Raw genomic sequence first — 25,969 nt, 5'->3', positions numbered from 1 at the left:
GGAAGTGCCTTGGTGAGATACCCATGGTAAAGAGCTTCCTTAGTCATCCTAGAGGGCATATTTGTTGGATTGAATCCTTGGAAACTTCCCAGGTGAAATCTGAAACTGTCCCCCATACACGGAGGGCAAGGGGAGACCAAAGAAAGAGGCCACTCCAGATTGGGAGGTGGCAGGTTTAACAGGCAAGAAAACTTACATACAAGGCTTGTCTGCAAGCAGCCACAGAACAAGTAGACCTCTGCACCCATCTGCCAGAATCTTAAAAGTTTATATGAGGTCTTGACTGGTTCAGTCACTAGTCAGTCCAGACATTTCAACAATACATTGCTCTCTCAAGACTGTGTCCTTGAAAATGGCTCCAGCTGTGGGAAGGGTGGGCAGAGCTATATGTATTCCAAGGACAGGGGAGGAGATGAGGAGCCTCTGAGTGCCTCCAGTTGGGTTAAAGCTAGTGGGTCAGCCAGCAGTCTTGTCCTCCTCCAAAACAATTTCTGGCAAGTTCCTTAGTCCAGCCCTAGAGGTACTGCCTGCCCCTTTCATCTGCTATTGCTATACTGTTTCTGGTTCCCTTAAATTTTATTGGTCACTCTGTCATTATTCCAATTCCCAATTATAGCTGACAATTCTTTATAATTTCCCTGTTTGAATTACTGTGATTTCTCTTTGTTATCAATATCACTAGAGGTTCCTAATATCAATAGGAATGGACAGTTATCAATATCACTAGAGGTTCCCAATCAGTTTTTGTTTGTTTGTTTTTCTTTTCTTTCTTTTTTTTTTTTTTTTTTGTGGTACGCGGGCCTTTCACTGCTGTGGCCTCTCCCGTTGCGGAGCACAGGCTCCGGATGCGCAGGCTCAGCGGCCACGGCTCAAGCGCCCAGCCGCTCCACGGCATGTGGGATCTTCCCGGACTGGGGCACGAACCCGTGTCCCCTGCATCGGCAGGCGGGCTCTCAGCCACTGCGCCACCAGGGAAGCCCCCAATCAGTTTTTTAAATGATTTTTATTTACAAAAAGTTTCTGGTGGCTTTTTGTGCTGAGTTATTTGCAAACGTGGGCACCAAGAGTAGCAGGTTTTCATGTCTTGCATTCTCATGAGATGCTTCTTACTCATATTAGGCTCTTCCCAAGCATTTCCACTTTAACTGGATTAAAGAAGGGACTGCCAGCAAGGCCCCATTGACTAGGAAGTTGTGACTGAGATATTTGGGCAGAAAGACACCTGGGACTATCTTGGGCTTCCTATTTCTAGTTCAGGTAAAGGCTTAACATCCTCTGTTCTACATACCTTGGCTTCACCTGACAGATTTCCAGTGAAAGTGTTTGTCTCTGTTGAATTTTTTTTTTGTGGGGGGACAAATATTTGACCTAGAGATTTATATTTACCTAAGTTACTCCTCACATATATAGGTAAGAAAATATTATAGTATAACATGCATTCATATATGTAAACTTCCGGAAAAAAGAAAGAAAACTTTGCACTCTAAGCCAGTACAAAAAAAGAAGAATGGAGAAAATAAGGAATACAAGGATTGGTAGTGAGCATTAGCAACATTTAAATACAGAGTTAAGTTTAAATGATTGCAGTATATAGATTCATTTGTTCCAGACAAGTTTACTGAATGCCTGTGATGTCAATGCTTCCAAATCAATCATGAATTTAGTGAAGTTCTAGTAAAATACCAATAGAACTCCTTCAAGTTTAGTCTTAATAATTCATGAGAGCAAATGTGAAAAAAGTTTACAATTTCTGAAAAACAATATTCATAAATGAGCAACTGTTCTACAAGTTACCAGAACTTATTACGATAATACAGTAATTAAGACAGCATGGTACCAGCACAAGAATAGACACATGCATCAGTGGACCTGAGTGGAGAGCCTGGAAACAGTCAAGTAGAAGAATAGTGTGAAAAGTATTGACTCTAATTAATGGTATGGGAAGAACTGTGATCCATCAAAGGGAGTTAGGGAGGTTATAACATGAAATAATGACTTCATAACATTTACAAAACTAAATTCCAGTTGATGGAAGGAATGATGCCTAAAAATCCTAGAAGAAAGCATTCGAGAAGAAAATATAAAACATCTTTTTTACAGAATTCTGGTGAAAAAACATTTATAAGCAAGACCCAAAGTCAGAAGTAATAAAATAAAAGGTAATAGCACACACACAGTTACAATTGCTGTATGACAACATATTTATAGCAAAGTTAAAATAAAATAAAAAATGAGAGAACATTTACCACATAGATGAGAGAAATATATACATATATGGAATAGAAATAGCCCATAAATCAATACAAAAAGACAATATAATAAAATCATGTGCAACGTGTATTAAAAAGTAAATCACACACAAAGAAAAGCAAATGGCTAATAAATGTATTGAGAAGATTTTCAAAGTCACTGGGGAAATGCAAATTAAAACAAGATGTCGTTTTTTACCAATTGGCTAAAAACTGTAAAAGATTGATAGTAGCCAGCATTAGCAAGAGAGAAATGCAATTTTGGAGGTGAAGTTGGCATGACTATCAAAATATAAATTTTATAAAGCCTTCAACAACGTAATTCCACTGCTAGAAATCTAATTCGAAAATGTGCACAAGTGTACAAGGTATTTATACAGTGATGTTCGTTGCTGCATTAAACTTATTAGCCGAATTGCAAGACTACACTTAATTGCACAACAATGGGGAAACAGTTAAGTAAGTTATGATGGTGTACTGGCCCTTGGTTGACTTTTTCTTTAGATCCAGTCCTCCCCTTCTCCTTCCCTGCTGTGTTCTCCAGGAGCTGGCCCCTGCAGACTTCCTTTCCTAGGATCCTCCCTCACCTGGCTTTGGACTCCTTTAGGCCAAGGGAAAGTACTGCTGGGAGATTGGTTGGCAGGAAGTACTTTTTTCATCCCCTCTCTGCTCTTCCTTGACAGGCCCATCATGTTTCTAACTTTTCCTGGGTGACCACAGCCCCCACGCTTTACTCACATAACCTCTTTTTCCATCTATAGTTTAAGGATGCTAGTGGCTTCCTATTGATATTAACCTTTAGATTGCCTCTTTATGCCCATTTGGCTTTTTACTTCTTTCATCATCTCTGTAATTAATTCTTTGCATTAAAGTTCTTTACTTTAAATACTTTAAATAATTTTGTTTGCCTGCTTGGAATACGCTCACAACAGTGCAGCCAGTAAAAAAAAAAAAAAAAAAAAATGCTGTATCACCATATACAGAGTGGAAGAATTTTCCTGATAAGTTGTTGACTTCAAGAAGGAAAGTTGCTATATCTTTATTTAATATGGTCAGTTAAAAAAAAATCAATGTGTGTGTGTGTTTAAATGTTAAATGATGATAATGATAATGATGATAACAATTAACATTTGTAGGGAGAAACAGTTATGACAAAATACCCTCCAGGATAAGTTGTTAGTGAGAAGTTGAAGGGAGGCGTGTATGTACTTTTTGAGGGGAAGGTGTGCTCCTACTTTTAACTTTATATACCTCTATGTGTGGATTTTTTTTCTCCCATGATGCATAATATTTGTAATTTCAAAGAATTTTTAAAGCAGGTAAAATATTGTGTCTAATACGATCACTTTCATTAAATATGTATGTCCATATGTATTCATTTGTAATGGGAATCCCCTGAAAGTACAGTCAGTTCTGCAATATTTTGAAAGTACAAATTTGTTTCAACAGGATTAATATATTACGGAATAATTTGAGTGTGCCATCTATGTTTGTATGTGATTTTGTCAGGGATAAATTCCAGGTGAATGCTAAAGGTAGCACCCAACTAAACAGAAAGGCTTAGGAAGACACAAAATGCACGCATCTGCACGCACCTTAAACATCTACCAGTGTCCCCAGTCTACCTATGTGTTATGAACTATGGTATCCTGACCTCTGGTTTTACAACTTTTCTGTATGATTGCAGATAAGCCTCCTTGCATACTCCACAGTAACTCAAAATCTGCAACTCTTCCAAGGCCCGCTTCCATGAACAAAGGTCAGGTCAGGTCTTTTTCAAGATGAAATACCATATTTATTGTAGTATTTATGCATTTCTTCACCATATAACATGTGTCAACTACAAATTGGCACTTGCCATTGGTACTTGCCATCTACCTCTACAAGATTAAATCATGTGCTGCTGCAGCTGCTGACTTTCAACACCCCCTGAAAGGAGCTCAGGGTGGAGAGCAGAAATGAGGCACTCTGTGCTCTGGGAAAAACTGGCAAAACAGGTCTTCAGATAGTTAGATATTTTCAGGAGCCAATTTATGAGCCCAATTCTTGTATCTCCTCACATCTAGAAAAGCACTAAAATCTTTTATGGCGACATCTGTTCCTCGTGACTAGCAGTAACCATCACGAGACTAGTAGAAACCTTCTACAAAAAATACGTGCTTGATTGCATGTACACCCCTTCGCCAAAATCACATATATACTGACCTTCCCCCCTACCTCTTTGGAGCAGTTTTTCAGAGCTATCTGAAATGCTGTCTCCTGGGCTCTAGTCCTCATTTTGCCCCAGATACAACTTAACTTGCAACTCTCACGTTGTGCTTTTTTTTTTAAGTCAACACATGCATGTGTAAAAGTGTGCTACCATTTTTATTAGGTTCCGATTCTTTTCTCCTTGTGGACCATTAAGATGTTTTTGAGTATTGCACTCTAAGTATTGCCCCATGGTTTTTATTGCACAAACTTGCATAGTGCAGTGATTTTTAGCAACAAGTATGTCATGACAGTGGAACTGATTATACATATATTAAAATGTTAGTAGTGTCTCTGGGTAGTAACTTGTTTGTTGCTTATCTATAGTATTTACTTATTTCTCCTAAAACAATCATATATTAATAATCTAATTAAATCTACATAAACATTTTTAAAAGATGAGGTGGTAACCAAAGCATGACCGCAGCTTTTCTAGGTGGAGGGCTAATCAGGAAAGCTCCAGGTACTCACTGGTGATGCAATCAATTAAGGGCCTTCTAGTCTAAGAGGCACAGTCAACCTATGCTCCTTCTGGAAAACAGAGATAAGGTCTCTCAGCAACATCTTAACAGCTTCTTCAGAGTCCCCATTAGTACTAAGAATACAGATGTGAATAGTTGCGATCCATTAAACAATGCAAATCATGCAAGAAGCTACATGCCCCTAAATTGGTTTTCAGACATTAAGATATTAACATGATACACATCCAGAAATATATAGGTAATCACCAGTAAGATATGTTCAGTGCTTATTGACTTTTGAGCTTAGTCTTATTAAGTGAGATTAGAACACCTTGTCTTTTCAGGAAATGTGACTCTTTGGGGAGACTACAAACCTGAACACGATGTGAATTTCAAAAGGGAGAGAAAAAAATGTATTTTCCTCATGTGATTGGAGCTTTGAATTTCCACCCACTTTTTCAGAGCGAACTTTCACCTGCTATCACTTTTTTTCCTTCTCCTTTCCAAGGAGGTATCATGTGGTTTTGTTTGTTTGTCTTTTTTCTTTTTTAATGATAAATTATTCCACCTGCTGCCAGACTCCACTGTTTATCCTTGATTTGGGCAGGAGCCCTTCCTCCCATTCCCTTCCCCCACGTGGGCTGTTTCTGGGACAGCGTCCCTGAACTCTGAACTCGTTCCTGATTGATCCTTGTATTTTCCGGTCTCTCCACACAGAATCTGCTGTTGGCTGTGCTCTGTGGGGCTTTGCTTTTAGCTGTTCTCCGACAAAGGGCTTGATCTGTGCAGCACATCTCGTCCTCTTTGTTCAGCCTCTGGCTCCAACCACTGAATCACAAATACTCTCCAGCTGGGAGTCAGACAAGGGCAGAGATGAAGAACCCAGAAGCCCAACAGGATGTTTCGGTTTCCCAGGGAATTCGCATGATGTTTTACGTGATGAAGCCCAATGAAACGTCATTTGAAACCCTGGAAGAGGTGCCTGATTATGTACAAAAGGTGAGACTCTTAGGTTGCTTCTGTGTCCTGGCTATCGTAAACAGAGCTACAATGAACATTGTGGTACATGACTCTTTTTGAATTATGGTTTTCTCAGGGAGGTGGATGGACCTGGAGTCTGTCATACAGAGTGAAGTTAAGTCAGAAAGAGAAAAACAAATACTGTATGCTAACACATATATATGGAATCTGAAAAAAAAAAAAAAGGTTGTGAAGAACCTAGGGGCAGGACAAGAATAAAGATGCAGATGTAGAGAATGGACTTGAGGACACAGGGAGGGGGAAGGGTAAGCTGGGACGAAGTGAGAGAGTGGCATGGACATATATACACTACCAAATGTAAAATAGATAGCTAGTGGAAGCAGCTGCATAGCACAGGGAGATCAGCTTGGTGCTTTGTGACCACCTAGAGGGGTGGGATAGGGAGGGTGGGAGGGAGACGCAAGGGGGAGGAGTTATGGGGATATATGTATATGTACAGCTGATTCATTTTGTTATACAGCAGAAACTAACATACCATTGTAAAGCAATTACAGTGCAATAAAGATGTTAAAAAACAAAAACGGGTGAGACTCTCCGGGAAGAGGCTACTCTTGCTTTTCTCTTAATAAGAAGTAAGTTAAACACATTTGGGGGTTTCGTTCATGTTCATTCTTCAAATAATTCTAATAAAAAATAATAGTTTCAAAAAAGCATGGGGCAAAAGTAGAATTTCCACTTGAATTGAATGTCCATGCAGTATCCATGACCATCTTCTCCTATTAAACTTGTCTTCCCTGATATGTTACTCCAGACTATGATAAAACTTTAAAAAAGTTTTCCTGGACACAGTGGCCTTACAAATTTAGCTGTTAGAAGCTCAGTACCTAGTGGTTATGTGACATCACTAAACTTTGTAACAATTTTGTTTCTAAAGGGAAAACTTGTCTACCACCTCCCAGGAGCGATTTGCTCTTTATTTTAGCAGCATAGTTCTGCAGAATGAATACACAGCTGACTGAGTTCAACCCTGACTTCCCAAGTCTCAGCTTAAACCAAGTTTTCTTTGAAACTCAGGTGTTCAGAGGCATGTTTCACTTCCGTTTCCTGCCTATGATTGGAAGTGGAAATATCCAGAATTAGAACTTGAATGTTTAAGTTCCCTACCCTGTCAAAGTTGTTCCTACAACACTTACTAGTTGAGATCAGAAATAGAAAAGAAAATGACATCAGAGAGTATGTTCTTGTGAGTTCAGTTTAGAAAACTTCAGTACTCATAATCAGCTTCCAAATGAGTGAAACCTATAACTTTTTCAGGATTTGATATCACTCCTTCTTTCTGATTTTTTAAAGAAAAAACTGTGGTACTTGCATCTTCATAAATCATTTTTTTAAATATTATGACACCAAACCTAGTCCAATATTTGTCATCAATTGTGGATGACAAGAATTTTTTTCTGTGATATAAGAAAAAAATACTGTATGAATAAAACTTGATGCCTAAAACAAGCATTTAAAATGACCTCATTCTCTGAAATACTCAGAAGCAAATTCTTTGTTCTTACAGTTTCAATTTTGTGATTCCTGTAATTCTAATATGAAAAACTAGAATTATGTGCATCCTTAAGGAAAGCCTTTTAAAATGGGCCTTAGACATGTAGATAATAGACTTCTGATTATTGCACTTATTTTCAAATGTATTTTTTTAGATCTAACTTGAAACACGTCCTGCCTAATCTTTTTATTTTCTTGGCAGAATTATCATGGTTACATCTATAGTTATATTTCATGTCCAAACTGGATGATAGAATTTGAGCACCTGTTTAGCGTGTGTCTGAAATAATCAGATTTCTTTGCCTGTTGGGAGGAAATGATCCTCTAGGATAGGTATATACCTTTTCTGCTATGAACTATCACTCTGGGCCTCCCACTTTGGGAATGACTAATCAGGAAACTTGGAAGAATTTCATACCGAGCACAATAGCATCTCTTTTCTGCAATTTCCTTTCCAGGCAACTCCATTTTTCATTTCCTTGATGCTGCTTGAACTGGTTGTCAGCTGGATTCGCAAAGGGAAGCCACCGGGTCCTTTGGATGATGCCTTAACATCGATGTCAGCCGGTGTTCTGTCTCGGCTTCCGAGGTGAGTTAGCTGGTCAGCAACACTGAGTGAATAAACTGAAATTCTCCAAGTAAGATTGAAAAGAAACCCACTGTATGGGGAATTGGTCTATTTTCACATACATCCCCAAAGAACTCAGCTACTGTCATTATTTAACTTTTTGATGTTTTGTTCATCATGGATTTTTTACATTTGTTATTAAAAATATTCTAAGTATTATTTATCTTAATTTCTGAATTTATTGGTGCCTTCTTAAATTTTGTGCCCAAGACAAGTGCTTCACTAGTCTTACGCTAGTCTCAGGCCCGAGTGATGTTCTAGTTATCTATTGGAAAATTAATTTGGCCTCAGGTAAATTCACATGCTGTAGCAATCTGGGGTGCAGACACTCCCTACTCAAAGTCATACAAAGTTCTGGATTACTACAGTGGTCTCTTAAGTGGTATCATTGTCTCTAGTCCTACTTCATTTACAGCCAAACATTTCCATAATGTGAGTCTGGTGGAAACTCTTCATAGGTTCCTTATAGCCTGAGGATAACTTCTTGCCTGATCTATGGAGGCCTTTGTTTATCCAGCTTTGCTTCTGGTGCCTTCTTTCTTCTTCCCCCTTTGCAATAGTTGTTCCCTCCATACTCTGCTACTTACCATTACCAAGATGTCTCACGTGGTCATCTGAGTGGCCAACACCCATTCATTTCTTAAGTCTAAGCATAGACTTCTCCTGAAGAGTCATACTCTTCAGCAAATCTTGCCTGTTTTCCAACCCTATTTTAGGCACCACTTCACTATGGGCTCTAGTCACTGTGGAGTATTGTGCTTACCCCATCATAGAATTGTCACATGATATTAAGCTCACCTGTTTGCCTCCCAGCCCTTCCTGCAGGCTTGCGTGCGACTTGAGAAACAGAGGTGTTCTTTTAGTTTTAACTCCTGTGCCTGTACTGATGTATGATACGTGGTCGATTTTTTTTTTTGAAAAAAACACATTCTTATAGTGTTATGTTGATGGTGAAGTCTGAGGATGAAGGGACCAAAAGGCAGTAAACAATTAATGACCTACTACTGTTTAGAAAGTAAATTGTAATGTGTTTAGAGGAGATACCAATGAATGGAAAGCTCTTCGGTATATGAGTGTTTTCCAAAGAGCAGAGGGTGAGGGAAGATTCCCTTAGAAATCTGTGCTTTGCGTTGCTGAAGAATGTTCTCATTCCAGTTTCCCACCCATTGCTTCTTTTACTGTTTTAAGAGCTTTACTTCTAACCAGTGCTCATTGCTTTGGAATGTTTGTACGAACCGCCCAGTGGGAAACCAAGGTGGATTTTGAAAAAATAAAATGAAAACTTAATGATATCTGAGGAAAGGTAAAATAATTTCATATAATTGCATAAAATTGTTTAGATAGAAAGTAAACCTAAATGTAAAATATTTTTCATAAATGTTACTATGAAAAAGGTAGGATAATAGTTATAAAATAATAATAGTAATAACCATCATAAAAGAGTCTCTAAAAAGCTACTCATATGGTTGCACATTCCTGTCAGGATCAGAGAATAATATCTCAAATTATTCTCAGTTAATTTCCGGAATACACTAATTAAGAGTTTACAACTACCCATAATTTCCTCTATTTCATGTCTCCCTTGAACAGAACTGAACAAGAAATACATTCAACATACTCAAGGGACATGTATGTTTGATTATTGAAAAATACCCAGTTGGTTCCAATAATTCATTCTGAGAAAGTTAAGTGTATAGGTTTATGCAAATTGGATGGTTGATGAACTGTCAAAATAACTTGATAACTGAGAAGTGCCCTGCAGGTACAATTATGGATCACATATTTTGTTGAGCTGGAATGAATTTATTAAGAACTCAGGGAGACATAAGTTGAATGAATGCTTCAGCATTTCTTTTACTTTTTAAAGTTTGACTCTGGTCACAAGTGAGATTAGATTCTTCTCTTATACTATTGTAACAACTAGAAATATGAACTGTATCCTCAGTACTCTATGTCTGTTCAACACCGTGATTAAAAGAATAAAAAGGTACAGAGTTCTAACAGGAGACCCAATGATTAAATAGATATTTCTGCTAAAAAAGAAACCCCTAAATATAAGGGAAATGGCAGGGGGAGGAGGGGAGAGAGAAAGAGAGAGAGAGAGAGAGAGAGAGAGAGAGAAACCCAAACAAACCAGTCCTTCAGGGATAAGCCTGCAGTTCTTTTTCTTCACATCCCACTACTCATAACACTCCTTAAGCTAACACAAGCTGTGAACTCTGGTGCCCTTTGAAAGAAAGGGAAAAGGTTGTGAACTTGAATTTGGAGCATATTTTTCTATAGTTGTATTTTGAATGAGAACAGCATCTTGCTTCTCTTTTTGTTCACAATCCTAAATTATGAAATGTGGATAACTTTGTAAGTTTTCTAAAGAATTTTGTCTTTCAAAGTCTTATCTGAAAGATCTCAGCAAAGCAGATTATTTGAAAATAAAATTTCAAAATATTTTCGTATACTGTGTTGCTATTAAAACGAATTCATAGATATAAGCAGAGAAGGAAAGCTGATCCTTAGGATGCACTCCCCTCAATCCCCTTTCAGCACAAGACGAGAAGGGGGATTTGACAGAAACTCTTAGAACAATATTTCAGTTGAAGCCACAGCATCAAGGGGAATCCTCCTGCAAATCGTTAACAGCTGAAGGTTAGATTAACATGGCATTGATCATACCCTCTCGGAGGGACTAATTTCACTTTCTATACCAACAACAGGGGCTTGCCACGTCCTTAAAATACATGATTGCAAGAAAAATGGTAGTATACCATTTGTTAATCCCCTGTGAGGAATTATACTTTGGATAATAATTTGAAATAGGCATGTGGCCTCTGAAAAAAGAAGTTGGGGAAATCAAAGTGCAACCATGAACATGTTTTTCCACTTTGCCATTCATGTAATGGAAATGCTGTGTGCAGACTTTGAGGAAAAACAATGTTTATTTGAGGATCTCAATTTCGTTATTACATAAAAGTCAAAGTACCTTGAAGATTGGTAGCATACTTACCATATTGATGGAAAAGATATATGTGTATCTTTTCAAATCTTTATGTAAGGGAAAATATTCATCATAGACAAGATTGTACCTTGTTTACAAGCCTGTTGGACAGACCATGATCTGTAATAAAACTCCATCTGTCCTAAGAACCAGATTCTGGGCAGGCCTGCATCTGTTTTGCTCTTCTGGAATCCAGTAGGCAGACTTCCGAGTCAGAATCTAGTCCTGAAATTATCGGCAGATATGTGTATTTATTGTAGTTAAATGCAGTATATCATATGCAGATAATCTGCCTTTATATCAATTACTTGCATTTGTAACTATAAAAAATTAAACTGAACAAAATAATGACTAAATCAATTTTAAAAAATCTATCTGAAACTTGTGAAATATCCTGCTACTGAGTGAAATGCTAATGAGTGAAAAATAATTACGTCTTTTTTTCTTGCTTGTTGAAGCAGAACTCACAGTTTCCAATCCTTCATTAGAAAATCGGGACTTCAATTTGTTACTTCCTTCCAATGTTTCTGCTTCCATAAATTGCATCCTCCCCAGAGAAATTTTATTCCTGATATAAATATCTACAGTATGTTTGTTTTTAATGGGTTCATTTATTCTGTTGAAACAGCAGATTATAAATCAAATTGCAATAGGTTGGAGGGATAATTTAAGTAGGTAAATTTTCAAATGAGTTGGGGACACTCTACTTTTAATACACATGGGTCACCGCCAATTTTTACTATGGAGCTAGGTCTGCAATGTTGGACCAAAGGTATCTACAGTTTTACTGGCCATGGCTGCCATGGAATTTTCCACTCCTGACAAGAAAGTTTCAATTCATAAAAAAAAAAAAAAAAAAAAAAAAAATTAAAGAGGAGGAAATTAAACTTATTTTAGATATGTTTGACTCCTTGGGGTGGGACTAGAGAATAAACGAAAATTGTGTACTGCATTTTTACACTAGACTTTAGTAGCAGAGGCAATACTGTTTTTGGCAACGTGGACTTCTGAAAAACAAGTACCTGTCATTTGGGATGATGACTTTAGTCAACAGTTATTCATTGTCCTAAGTAAGAGATAAATTCATTTATGTAATGTTAATAATGGTATGTTAATAATGTTAATAATATAATATTTTTATTAACTTAGAAAATTATGAAACGAACACCCCATGAGAACAAAATATATCTAAAAAATCTGCTGGTTTGTTAATTATTTTTGCTAGAGAGAATGCCCCCTTAACTTTTACATGTCCCCTTAACTTTTACCTTAGAAACCTTATAAATAGACTTTGTTATTAATGGTGTGACTTCAGAGCTAGCTCTTAGACTATCCTTCCCAAATGAATGCAAGCTTCCTTGCACTTATTAGTCTGGCTTTGTGTGCTTATTCAGTAGAGTAATTGAATTACTTGAAGTAATTTACTTCTTGCAAAGTAAAAAATGTAGCACATTTACTTCTTCCAAATCTACCACATTGTGTTTACAAAAGTCTATGGTTTTGTGGTTGTTTTAAAAAGAAATTAAATTAAATGATTGTTTCATAAATGTCATTTCACAGTAGGAAATAGCAGTACAAATGTCTGCCTGCAGAAGGTAGAGCTTGTGTTATGTATTTCGTTATTACTGAGCAAAAATCAATATTCCACTAGATGGAGCAAAAGTGGCAGTAGCTTTACAGATAGAGAGTGCAAGTTCCTGGGCCAGGTATAAGAGATTTTGAAATAAACAATGCAATTTCTCAGAAAATTCAATATATATAGTTATATATATAATATATAGTTATATATATTAATTTATTTATAACTTCGTGAAACTTATAAGGGCATTTCAAATGATCGCATTTAAATATTGGTTTATTTTCTAATTTATGACAAGATTGTTAGAAATAAAAAGTCTAATTTATTTTTTTCAATTTTACATAATCTGGCCAAATTTCTCTAATGACAGTTGTAAAATAGTACAAGTTGGCAGATGTCTGTGAACACTGAGTATGTAATTCAACTTACTTTGAAAGTTGCTTTGAAATTTTAACAGTTTGCAATGAGAGCCTTACATCAAATTTCATGTGCTTGAGTAATGATTAGAGCATGAGAGTATTTGAGAGCTAGATAATTTTAGGGTCCATTCAGCCTAATGCTCTCATGTCAACTTAGCTGGGAGATAGTGAGATGGTGAACATCCTGTCCAGTGTTACCTTTCTCTATTTTTAATGATGGGAACATTCAAACTCAGACGACTTTGATAACAAATTAGCTTTGTAATTCTCAATCCTCAAATAATATTTATTCTCATTTATTGATTATTGAAAAATTTCAACATTATAAAGTAACTTTATATTTTTAAAAATCCAGCATCAGTACTGGAATACTATTTTGGTATCTTACCACATTTTACAGTTACTAAACATTGACAGGACAGATTTTATTTTTATTGAAGTGTAGTTGATTTAGTGTTGTGTTAATTACTGCTCTACAGCAAAGTGATTCAGTTATAAATATATATATATATACACATATATACATTCTTTTTTAAAATATTCTTTTCCTTTATCATAGGATATTGAATATAGTTCTCTGTGCTATGCAGTAGGACCTTGTTGTTTGTCCATTCTGTATATAAATGCTCACATCTGCTAACCCCAATCTCCCACTCCATCCCTCCCCCTTGACAACCACCAGTCTGACAGGACAAATTTCTAGTGTGGACAGAAAAGCTTACATAAAACACATGAAAAATTAACTGTCTTTCATTTGCCAGAAGATATACTTCAGACACAAGAGAAATAGCTATTTGGAGGGAATTTAAAAAGAATATAGGACAAAATGGGAGGGGAGTCTCTACACATACAGGTTGTTAATTAGAGGAGTCTAATGCCTCCTTATATTTAGATTATTTTCTCCGTCTTGCATTCAAACTTAATGAATAAAAGGGATCTAGCATTTGGTTATTCAAAGCCCCTGTGCTACCTAATTTCCATCTCCACATGATAAAGTAAGCTCACTATATATGCATATTACATATGTCTCTTTCCACAGGATAGGAGTTAGAGTTGTCGTTTGAATTCCAGAGTGCAGAGTCATATACTGGGATTGGGGGCTGGGAGAGAATGAAGGAATTGGGAAGAGAAAGAGGAAGAGGGTTAGTTTTACGATTCAAGGTCCGGTGGGAACATTTTTGAAAATATAGGTGCTATTTCCTGCAATCAAGGGCTTTCCAGAACTTGATAATCATTTCCCAGGTGTATCTCTTGCCGAATTGTTTTTAGTGTGGGCACTCCATGGCTGTTTTTTCCCATTTATGATGGAAGAGGATCATATTCATCTTGCTGATAGAGAACTGGGAATTTAATTCCCACAGCTTCTCCACTCTTTCCCTTCACCTTGAGGAAAGTTTGGCTTTGTGCTAAGGTGTGAAAAAAAAAAAAGAAAAAGCCTTGACTGTAGTATGTCAAGCATATTTCAGCTCGATTTGTGTCAACCCTAATAAGTAAGTTGACAGAATAATAAATTGGGTGCCTGCTCAAGACCTGGCACCTGTACAGGAAATAAAGTATTTCAATTACAGGCAGGTTCTTTTTGTTTTACACATGGAAGGTTTCCAGGGACCCTCTTTCTATTATTGAAGTTTTGGTATCTGAAAGCCTATTTCAATTGTCACTAGAAAACTGACAAGAAAGACAGCAACTTTAAAAAGAGATACTGAACTGGTGGGACATTGATGAGGCAGGTGGCTCTATTTGCCCTCCTCACCAATGTGTCCTCCCTTTCTTGTGCTGTGCCTGGCACCTAGTAGGCACTTAACATGAATTTTTTGAATGATTGAATGAGTCCGTGAATTGACCTGCTTTGACACCATGTAGTAAAGTGGATATTAAAAAAACTGTAGATTATTTCAACTTTCTATTGCATTTTCCTAAGTTTTAATTTTTTCTTTCTAGATCAGTCTTTTTTAGGGTTATCAACTGGGGCAGTTTTGCCCCCGGGAGACATTTGGACATTTTGTTGTCACACCTGGGGTGGAGGGCTGTGCTACTGGCATCTAGTGGGCAGAGGCCAGGGATGCTGCTGAACATCCTACAATGCACAGGATAGGCCCACACAACAAAGAATCATCTGGCCCAAATAGCAACAGTGTCAGATTTTAGAATTTCTGTTTTAGAAAAATTAAGTTAGACCATATAAAATTGATATTATTCACCATTTTTTTTTCTAAAACTTGAATTTTATGTGGTTAATCCTCTACTAATGAGTACTAAGGAGCAATTATAAGGTTTCATAATTTGGGTAACAGTTTTCACAGGACAGACCCCTACAACACAGAATTATCTTGTCCAAATGTCAATAATGACACTGTTCAGAAGCCTTAGTCTAGATGTATAAGAATTACCAACCAAGCTAACATGCTTTAAAATAAAATTCCTTCTATTCTCTCTACCTTTATAAATAACCTGGATGACAAATTGGAAGACACATTTCAAATTTCAAGTTCTTGGATTCCTCAGAGTTCCAGAACAGGGTGAGAGGCCCTGGCCCATGGCCTGTCTTGTCTCATGAGGTACCTCACACACCTGTGTGTGCACACCCCAGCTGGGACTGCTCGTCCCAGCTCTGTTTACACGTCCAAAGAAGCCACTTTTGTCTACCTCGTCATGCTGAAGACTTTACACACCTGCATAGGTGGACCCTCTGGAGGCCTGGACCAGGAAAGAGGCCCATGCAGTCCTGAAAGCAGGCTCAGGGCCATTTGACAGAGGATTCTGGAGTATCCAAGGCATTGCCTGAGTTGTGACAGGGGTGCTGGGTAGGTGGTCTCCTTGGATCAAGGACTCACACTTAAGGACAAAATTGCTCTTTCCAACCATATAATTGTTGGAGGAGTTCATGGAGACGATGCGACCCTGGTTGACTTATAAGCTGGACTTACCCTTACCCTTTCACTTACTCTCTCCCCTTCCATGGAATGTAAGTTCCACCTACAATCCCCTGCTAACAGCTGTTTCAAGGACGCAGCCTTGAGAGAGTAAGGTATTGTTGAGACCATCTGGACTGAATAAGTGACTTGAACCCAGTTAAGACCTTTCTAGAAAATTTTAACATTCTGGAGTGAGACTATGGAGATTTACATGTCTTAGAGCCACCGAAGACAAACCTCCTCTCTTAAGTTCCTTGTTTGTTAAAACTGCCACTTCCCAGTCTGGAGTGTTCTGTCTCTTTCTTTAGTTTCTTCTTACCCTCCATGTATGGGGACCAATTTACAAACCTAGAGTAATCTTAAATTGAAAACTGAGTTTTAAGATCTGATGATGTGTACACCTTTTTCAAAGTGTAGGCATTTGGCATTTCTATTAGTTATTTATATTAATGCTGTTGTGAAGAAACCTAGTATTTTATGTTACTGATTAAATAATAACTTGAAGGATTCAAAATGTGAGACAATTTTAAAGTTATTAAATCACAGTTAAAGTCATATCATAACTAACGTCAACATTAGATTAAAAGTAAACATCCGAGTCTCCAACAAAACCAGTAACATGCTAATTCATAGACGCTATGTAAAGGGAAATACTAGTAAAATAATGAATTTTAACAATAAACTAATGAGCTGCTTCTTTGACTCTTATTTAAAGTTAGAATATTTCAGAACTTTCTCACTTGTTCATGGTTTATAAATAAATCTTTATTAGGTAGAATAATTCATTTTACATATGAGTGATAAATATTAATGAAAAAGTCAGTTCAGTCATATCTATAAAAGTGATAGGGCTTCCCTGGTGGCGCAGTGGTTGAGAATCTGCCTGCCGATGCAGGGGACACGGGTTTGTGCCCCTGTCCGGGAAGATCCCAAATGTCACAGAGCGGCTGGGCCCGTGAGCCATGGCCGCTGAGCCTGCACGTCCAGAGCCTGTGCTCTGCAACGGGAGAAGCCACAACAGTGAGAGGCCCACGTACCGCAAAAAAAAAAAAAAAAAAAAAAAGGAGGGATAAAAGGAATGATGATCTTAAGTCCGATCCTAAATTTGATCACAGGAAATTTAAAAGGAAAAATACTACTCTTTATAAAATTGAAGTATATTATGTAGATTTTTGAAATAAGAATTTACAGAAGCTTGGTAGAATATGTAGTAAGAGATATGCTGTTTGGGTTTTAAAAACAATTGTTTATTTCAAGGGAAAAATTATTCCCTTATATTTTGAGATCCATAATTTATATCACTATAAGAAATACTGATATGCTATGAGAATCCAATTTGTAGTCTTAAGAATAATATCTAGAAAACATAGTGGTGTGTGTGTGTGTGTGTGTGTGTGTGTGTGAAAGAGAGGAGGGACTAGACAGGAAGAGAGAGAAGAGAGTTAGTCAGAAGCAACTTTAATCTAAAGGCAAACTTTATGGGATTAATATATTTTAAGACAGTAGTCATTTTGCAGTCCCTTTAAAAAATATGCTATTTATAATTTTCCACTTTTAACATTTCCTTTAAAAAGCACCCTTCTTGTGTTCTTTACTAAGATTTAGAAATGACAGTCACAGAAAAAGTAATAGTTTTGTCATTTTTATGTTATATGGTTTCCATGAAAAGTATTTTTAAGAGACATATAAAGGGAACTTCCTAAATTCCATGAAATAAGGGAATAGTTGGCATCCATGATTCCTATGAAACAAAAGGAAACATCATGTGAATCATTTTGATACCAAGGAAACTGAGCCTCTTCAAAGGTATGATAGAGCAGTAAGAAACCAAGAGAAAGGAGGAAAGGATTTTATTTTTATATATGAACATATTAATTTTTAAATATTATCTAAAATGTTTTAGCATAATTTTATATCTAAAATATAGTTTAATCATTGCTTATACATTTTATCTTTCCAGTTTGTTTTCCAGGAGCATTGAACTGACCAGTTACATTTATATCTGGGAGAACTACAGGCTCATCAGTTTGCCTTGGGATTCTCCATGGACTTGGTATTTAACTTTCTTGGGAGTTGACTTTGGTTACTACTGGTTTCATCGTATGGCTCATGGTAAGTTGCAAACCAAGACTTTTTTGATACTCAACTTATGTTGAACTGTGTTTGCCACATAGTTGGCATTCAGTAAATATTTATTGAACAAGTGACTAAATGAATAACTTAGTTTATTTTACAGCATCTAAAGATTAGTAATGAAAGTTCATTTTGTAATTTAAATGAAAACAATCTGAAGTCATTGTTGAAAAAAAGTGAAATTACTAGAGGTACATGTTTCACACCCCTTGTATCTAATTTATTTTTAAAACCATTTAGAAAGTGCTGACTATAGCATCACTTCACACCCCAATTATCAAGGGTCTTTCAGAAGAGCTTTGTAACAGCATGGAATCCTAGGTAACCTGCTGTCATATGTAAGCCTGATTCATGTTCTTGGCAGTATTGCCATATTTACAAATGAAAATGCAATTAGCTAGGCATTAGCCATAATGCACTTTAGTGTGACCACAGCTTTGCAAAATTTCTCATCTGCTACAAAGCCTTCTTACGGTACTGGTTCACTGAACTTGCTTTTGGGGATTCTTGGCCACACCTTCCAAAGAAATGTTTTGTTATGGAATGGAAAATGGAAGAGCATGGAGCTGTCTAAATCTCTCGTGGGATAAGCAGAAATTGGAGAACTATTGTAGAGCTAAGATGAACAAGTGGTCTCTAAGGAATTAGGCATGCAAAATATTTCTGAAGGGAAACGGAGGAAAGTGCTAATTTGGAAAAACTACTGAAGAGCAGAACTCAGGATTTCAGTGGGTAGTTGGGTTGAGTGGGTGGGGAGGAAGGAAGGAAGAGGAAGAAACCTGGAATAATAATAAAAAATAGATGGGAAATGGAAAGAAGAGCTCTGAGATCAGGTTGAATAACTGAGCTATGTGTGTAGGAGTATGTGTGACCAAATATCCTTCCCAAGCAAGGATGAAGGAAATTGGAGTAGCATGGACAGCGTTATGCTTAAGGCAGTTAAACTTTAAACATGGCATTATTTTGTTAAGCACTTTAAATGTGTACATTTAATGAAACTATAAAAAGTGTTAATTCATTAAAAAGTTTGGAGTGAACAAATAAACTAGAAAAAGTTATTTATTTTGTGTGTGATAACCTTTGTCTTTGAAAATAATAGGTCAGCTCCTTACATCATTTCCTTATATATAAATGTAAGAGGATACTCCCAAATTGAACGTGATTAAGAATAAAATAGGGTTGATGTGGTAAACTTGGTATTTTTTTTCAAAATAGTAGTTTACTACCTGAAATAAACCCATTGGCAATTTTCCTCACTTTCTATGCAGCAAATGGGTAATGCAGAAAGCATTTACATTGTATTACTTAATTTCAGGAACCTTCTAATATCGCACTGTCCTGTACAGATGTGCTTGTTTGGAAAATCTGCAAATTTGCTTAATATTTGAAAGTGCATTATAACAGGAAACAAAGAACCAACAGAATATTACTAAATATAAAACTTAAAAAATACATTGATTGTAAGTGCTCTCAGAGAATAGCAATAAAGTAAAATAATATATTAAAAACATGGAACCAAGGCTGTTTAAAGTATGCTTCCCATTAGAAAATTTTGAACCAAGTCCAGTAAAGGCAGGCATTAAAAAAATCTGAAAACCTTCTGGAAAAACACTCACCACTTTCAGGCTATGATGCTTACTCATAAGTTCAAAGACTTTTGACTTGTGATGGAAAGCTAGTTGGAAAAAAATGATATCTCACTGTGCAAATATATAACATAGTTATAGACTATATTCCCTGCACTGTACATTTCATACCCATGGCTCATTTATTTGAATCTGGAAGTTTGTACCTCTTAATCTCCTTCACCTACTTCTTTCTTCCCCACCACCCCCATCCCCTCACAGCTACCTGTTTGTTCTCTGTATCTATAACTCTGTTTTTGTTTTGTTATGTTTATTTGTTTTGTTTTTTTAGATTTCACATATAAGTGAAATAATACAGTATTTGCCTTTCTCTGTCTGACTTATTTCACTTAGCATAATACCCTGTAGGTCCCTCCATGTTGTCACAAATTGCAAGATTTCATTCTTTTTTTATGATTGAGTAATATTCTGTTATGTATATACATACCACCTCTTCTTTATCCATTCATCTCTGATGGGTGTTTAAGTTTCTTCCATTTCTTGGCTATAGTAAATTGTGTTGCAATGAACATAGGGATGCATATACCTTTTCTAAGTACTGTTTTTGTTTTCTTTGGATAAGTACCCAGGTGTGGAATTGCTGGACTGTATGGTAGTTTTATTTTTAATTTTTTGAGGAATCTCCATGTTGTTCTCCATATTGGCTGTACCAATTTACATTCCAGCCAACCGTGCACAAGGTTCCTCTTTTTACACATCTTAGATAACACTCCTTATTTGTTGTATTTTTCATAATAGGCATTTTGACTGGTATGAGATGACATCTCATTGTGGTTTTGATTTGCATTTTCCTAATGATTACTGATGTTGAACATCTTTTCATGGCCCTGTTGAACATCTATATGTCTTCTCTGGAAAATGTTTATTACAATATTCTGCCAATTTTAAAATCAGGTTGCTTGTTTTTTTGATGTTGAGTTTCTATGAGTTCTTTGTATATTTTGGATATTAACACCTTATCAAATATATCATTTGTAAATATCTTCTTCCATTCATTGGTGGCCTTTTCATTTTGTTGATAGTTTCTTCTGCTGTGCAAAAGCTTTTTAGTTTGATGTAGTGCCATTTATTTATTTTAGTTTTTGTTTCCCTTGACTGAGGAGACACATTCAAAAAAATTTTTTACTAAGACTGATGTCAAAGACAGTATTGCCTATGTTTTCTAGAATTTTTATGGTTTCAGGTCTTACATTTAACTCTTTAATCCATTTGGAATTTATTTTGGTGCATGGTGTGTGAGAATAGTTCAGTTTGATTCTTCTGCATATAGCTGTCCATTTTTCCCAGCACCATCTACTGAAGAGGCTATCTTTTCCCCATTGTATAATCTTGCCTCCTTTGTTGTAGACTAATTGCCCATATAAGTGTGGGTTCATTTCTGGGATCTCTATTCTCTTCCATTGATCTGTGTATCTCTTTTTGTATCAGTACCATACTGTTTAGATGACTGTACCTTTGTAGTGTAGTTTGAAATCAAGGTGTGTGATACCTCCAACTTTGTTCTTCTTTCTTAATATTGTTTTGGCTGTTCACTTTTTTTGTGTTTCCATACAAATTTGTCTCGTTTGTGCCAAATATTTTTGCTCCAAAGGAGAATTTGAAAAGTTTCTGTTACTAAAGGCATATGATGCATTAGCAAATAAGATCTATGAGCAAAGCCATTTTAGACAACAAAAGGCCAAATCAAGTGGAATCTATCCTCTTTCACTTATTAAACAAGTGTAATTGTGACTGAATTTAGTGTCATAATATTAAAATATACAATAAAAGAGACTAAGCATGGTGAAGTACTAGGAAAATACTCTAAGTGAAAATTCCAGCAAGAATCATTAACTAACTTAGAGACTTTTTTCTATGATTATAATCTTTTCATTCATGCATCCAGTCATTCATGCATTAACTTTTTCAACAAATATTTAATGACCATCTATCTTATATGAACCCTATATTAGGCATCAGAGGTAGCTTGGATAATAACATATCTGAACACCAGTTATTCATTTTATTATGGGTAAAAGACATTAACAATTAACTACAATAATGATAGGGGAAGTGCAAAGATGATTTTGGAGTGAATTCTTAAAATTCATACAAGAAACTTTGTCCTTCTCATTGGCATTAGTTCTTAAATTTCCAAACTTCTGAATATGCTGATTAACTTTTCTCAAAGTGGTTATATAAAAACCAAATGGAATTATGTTAAAAACTCATATTCCTTCAGACCCCAGGGACTATTCATTGGAATGAAATCTCACGGCGTTCCTCACCTCAGCACCAAGACCAAGCTCTACCCAATAGCCTACAAACCCCAGTGTTGGAAGCCTCAGGCCAAACAACCAGTAAGACAGGAACACGATCCCATTCATTAAAAAAAAAAAAAAAAAAATGAGATGGTAAAAAAATATGTCACAGATGAAGGAGCAAGGTAAAAACCTACAAGACCAAATAAATGAAGAGGAAATATGCAATCTACCTGAAAAAGAATTCAGAGTAGTGATAGTGAAGGTGATCCAGAATCTCAGAAATAGAATGGAGGCATGGGTTAAGAAAATACAAGAAATGTTTAACAAAGATCTAGAAGAACTAAAGAACAAACAAACAGAGATGAACAACATAATAACTGAAATGAAAAATACACTAGAAGGAATCAATAACAGAATAACTGAGGCAGAAGAATGAATAAGTGAGCTGGAAGACAAAATGGTGGAAATAACTGCCGAGGAACAGAATAAAGAAAAATAGACTGAAAAGAATTGAATAAAATCTCAGAGACCTCTGGGACAACACTATATACACCAACATTCGAATTATAGAGCTCCCAGAAGAAGAAGAGAAAAAGAAAGGGTCTGAGAAAATATTTGAAGAGATTATAGTTGAAAACTTCCCTAACATGGGAAAAGAAATAGTCACCCAAGTCTAGGGAGCACAGAGAGTCCCATACAGGATAAACCCTAGGAAAAAAACATCAAGACACATATTAATCAAACAAACAAAAATTAAATTCAAAGAAAAAATATTAAAAGCAGCAAGGGAAAAACAAAAAATAACATACAAAGGAATCCCCATAGGGTATCAGCTGATTTTTCAGTGAAAACTCTGCAGGCCAGAAGGGAGTGTCAGGATATACTTAAAGTGAGGAAAGAGAAAAACCTACAACCAAGATTACTCTACCCAGCAAGGATCTCATTCAAATTTGATGGAAAAGTCAAAAGGTTTTCAGAAAAGCAAAAGTTAAGAGAATTCAGCACCACCAAACCAACTTTACAACAAATGCTAAAGAAACTTCCCTAAGCAGGAAACACAACAGAAGAAAAAGACCCACAAAACCAAACCCCAAACAATTAAGAAAATGGTAATAGGAACATACATATTGATAATAACGTTGAATGTAAATGGATTAAATGCCCCAACCAAAAGACACAGACTGGCTGAATGGATATAAAAACAAGACTCATATATATGCTGTCTACAAGGGACCCACTTCAGACCTAGGGACACATGCAGATTGAAAGTGAAAGGATGGAAAAAGATATTCCATGCCAATTGAAATCAAAAGGAAGCTGGAGTAGCAATTCTCATATCAGATAAAATAGACTTTAAAATAAAAACTGTTACAAGAGATAAGGAAGGACACTACATAATGATCAAAGGATCAATCCAAGAAGATATAATAATTATAAATGTTTATGCACCCAACATAGGAGCACCTCAATACATAAGGCAAATGCTAACAATCATGAAAGGAGAAATCGACAGTAACACAATAACAGTAGGGAACTTTAACCTCCCACTTACACCAATATTCAGATCATCCAAGCAGAAGATACATAAGGAAACAAAGCTTTAAATGGCACAATAGACCAGATAGATCTAATTGATATTTATAGAACATTCCACCCAAATGACAGAATACACTTCCTTCTCAAGTGCACATGGAACATTCTCCAGGATAGTAGACATCTTGGGTCACAAATCAAGCCTTGGAAAATTTAAGAAAATTGAAATCATATCAAGCGTCTTTTCTGACCACAACGCTGTGAGATTGGAAATCAATTACAGGGAAAAAAAAACTGTAAAAATCACAAATACATAGAGGCTAAACAGTGCACTATTAAATAACCAAGAGAACACTGAAGAAATCAAAGAAGAAATAAAAAGATACATAGAAACAAATAACAATGAAAACACGGCGACCCAAAACCTATGGGACGCAGCAAAAACAGTTCTAAGAGGGAAGTTTATAGCAATTCAATCTCACCTCAAAAACCAAGAAAAATCTCAAATAAATTATCTAACCCTACACCTAAAACAACTAGAGAAATAAAAACAAAGAAAACCCAAAGTCAGAAGAAGGAAAGAAATAATAAAGATCAGAGCAGAAATAAATGAAATGGAAATGAAGAAAACAATAACAAAGATCAATAAAACTAAAAGTTTGTTGTTTGAGAAGATAAACAAAATTGATAAACCCTTAGCCAGATTCATCAATAAAAAAGAGAGAGGATGCAAATCAGTAAAATTAGAAATGAAAAAGGAGCAATCAAAACTGACACTGCAGAAATACAAAAGATTATAAGAGACTACTACAAACAACTATATGCCAATAAAATGGACAACCATGAAGAAATGGACAGATTCTTGTAAAGTTACAATTATCCAAGACTGAACCAGGAAGAATTAGAAAATATAAACAGACCTATCACAGGTAATGAAATTGAAACCATAATTAAAAATCTTCCAACAAACAAAAGTCCAGGATGATGGCCTCAGAGGCAAATTCTATCATTTAAAGAAGAGCTAACACCCATCCTTCTCTAACTCTTCCAAAAATTGCAGAGGGAGAAACACTCCCAAATTCATTCTGCAAAGCCACCTTCACCCTGATACCAAAACCAGGAAAATATGTCACAAAAAAAGAAAATTATAGACCAATATCACTGATGAACATAGTTGCAAAAATCCTGAACAAAATACTAGCAAATGGAATCCAACAGCACATTAAAAGGATCATACACCATGATCAAGTGGGATTTATCCCAGGGATGCAAGAGTTCTTCAGTTTATACAAATCAATCAATGTGATACACCACATTAACAAATTAAGGAATAAAAACCATATGATCATCTCAATAGGTGCAGAAAAAGCTTCCAACAAAATTCAATACCCACTTATGATAAAAACTCTCCAGAAAATGGGCATAGAGGGAACCTACCTCAACATAATAAAGGCTGTATATGACAAACCCACAGCAAGCATCATACTCAATGGTGAAAAACTAGAAGCACTTCCACTAACATCAGGAACAAGACAAGGATGTCCACTCTCTCCACTCATATTCAACATAGTTTTGGAAGTCCTAGCCACCACAATCAGAGAAGAAAAAGAAATAAAAGGAATACAAATTTGCAAAGAAGATGTAAAACTGTCACTGTTTGCCGATGACATGATACTATACATAGAAAATCCTAAAGATGCCACCAGAAAACTATTGGAACTAATCAATGAATTTGGTAAGGCTGCAGGTTACAAAATTAATATGCAGAAATCTCTGGCATTCCTATACACCAACAAGGAAAAATCAGAAAGAGAAATTAAAGAAACACTCCCATTTACCACTGCAACAAAAAGAATAAAATACCTAGGAATAAACCTGCCTAAGGAGGTAAAACACTTGTACTTACAAAACTATAAAACACTGATGAAAGAAATCAATGATGAAATAAACAGATGGAGAAATATATCATGTTCTTGGATTGGAAGAATCAACATTGTGAAAATGACTATACTACCCAAAGCAATCTACAGATTCAATGCAATCCTTATCAAACTACCAATGGCATTTATCACAAAACTAGAACAAAACATTTTACAATTTGTATGGAAACACAAAAGACCCCGAATAGCCAAAGCAATCTTGAGAAAGAAAAATGGAGTTGGAGGAATCAGGCTCCCTGACTTCAAACTATACCACAAAGCTACAGTAATCAAGGGTATGGTACTGGCACAAAAACAGAAATATAGATCAATGGTACAAGATCGAATGCCTAGAGATAAACCCACATGCACATGGGCACCTAATTTACGACAAAGGATGCAAGAACTTACAATGGAGAAAAGATAGCCTCTTCAATAAGCGGTGCTCAGAAAACTGGACAGCTACATGT

General features: G+C 36.1%; 1 protein-coding gene across 2 annotated transcripts in view; it reads left to right on the top strand.

Moving 5' to 3' along the window:
* The first annotated feature begins 5,412 nt into the window (after nucleotides 1–5,412).
* The window catches only part of AGMO (alkylglycerol monooxygenase), a 339,122-nt gene continuing 318,565 nt past the window's right edge, over nucleotides 5,413–25,969 (top strand). The window contains exons 1-3 of one of the 2 annotated variants that reach the window (XM_059073960.2): nucleotides 5,413–5,959; nucleotides 7,951–8,081; nucleotides 17,986–18,137. In XM_059073960.2, the coding sequence (XP_058929943.1) occupies nucleotides 5,834–5,959; nucleotides 7,951–8,081; nucleotides 17,986–18,137 (409 nt within the window). In that variant the 5' untranslated portion in view covers nucleotides 5,413–5,833. The remainder of the gene's footprint in view (nucleotides 5,960–7,950; nucleotides 8,082–17,985; nucleotides 18,138–25,969) is intronic. The other variant, XM_067041684.1, reaches the window with a different exon arrangement.

This window comes from Kogia breviceps, chromosome 9, assembly GCF_026419965.1.
Source record: "Kogia breviceps isolate mKogBre1 chromosome 9, mKogBre1 haplotype 1, whole genome shotgun sequence".
NCBI classification, from domain to species: Eukaryota; Metazoa; Chordata; class Mammalia; order Artiodactyla; family Physeteridae; genus Kogia; species Kogia breviceps.
The sequence above is the reverse complement of the archived record's forward strand: the minus strand, read 5'-3'. Positions and strand labels throughout refer to the sequence as shown.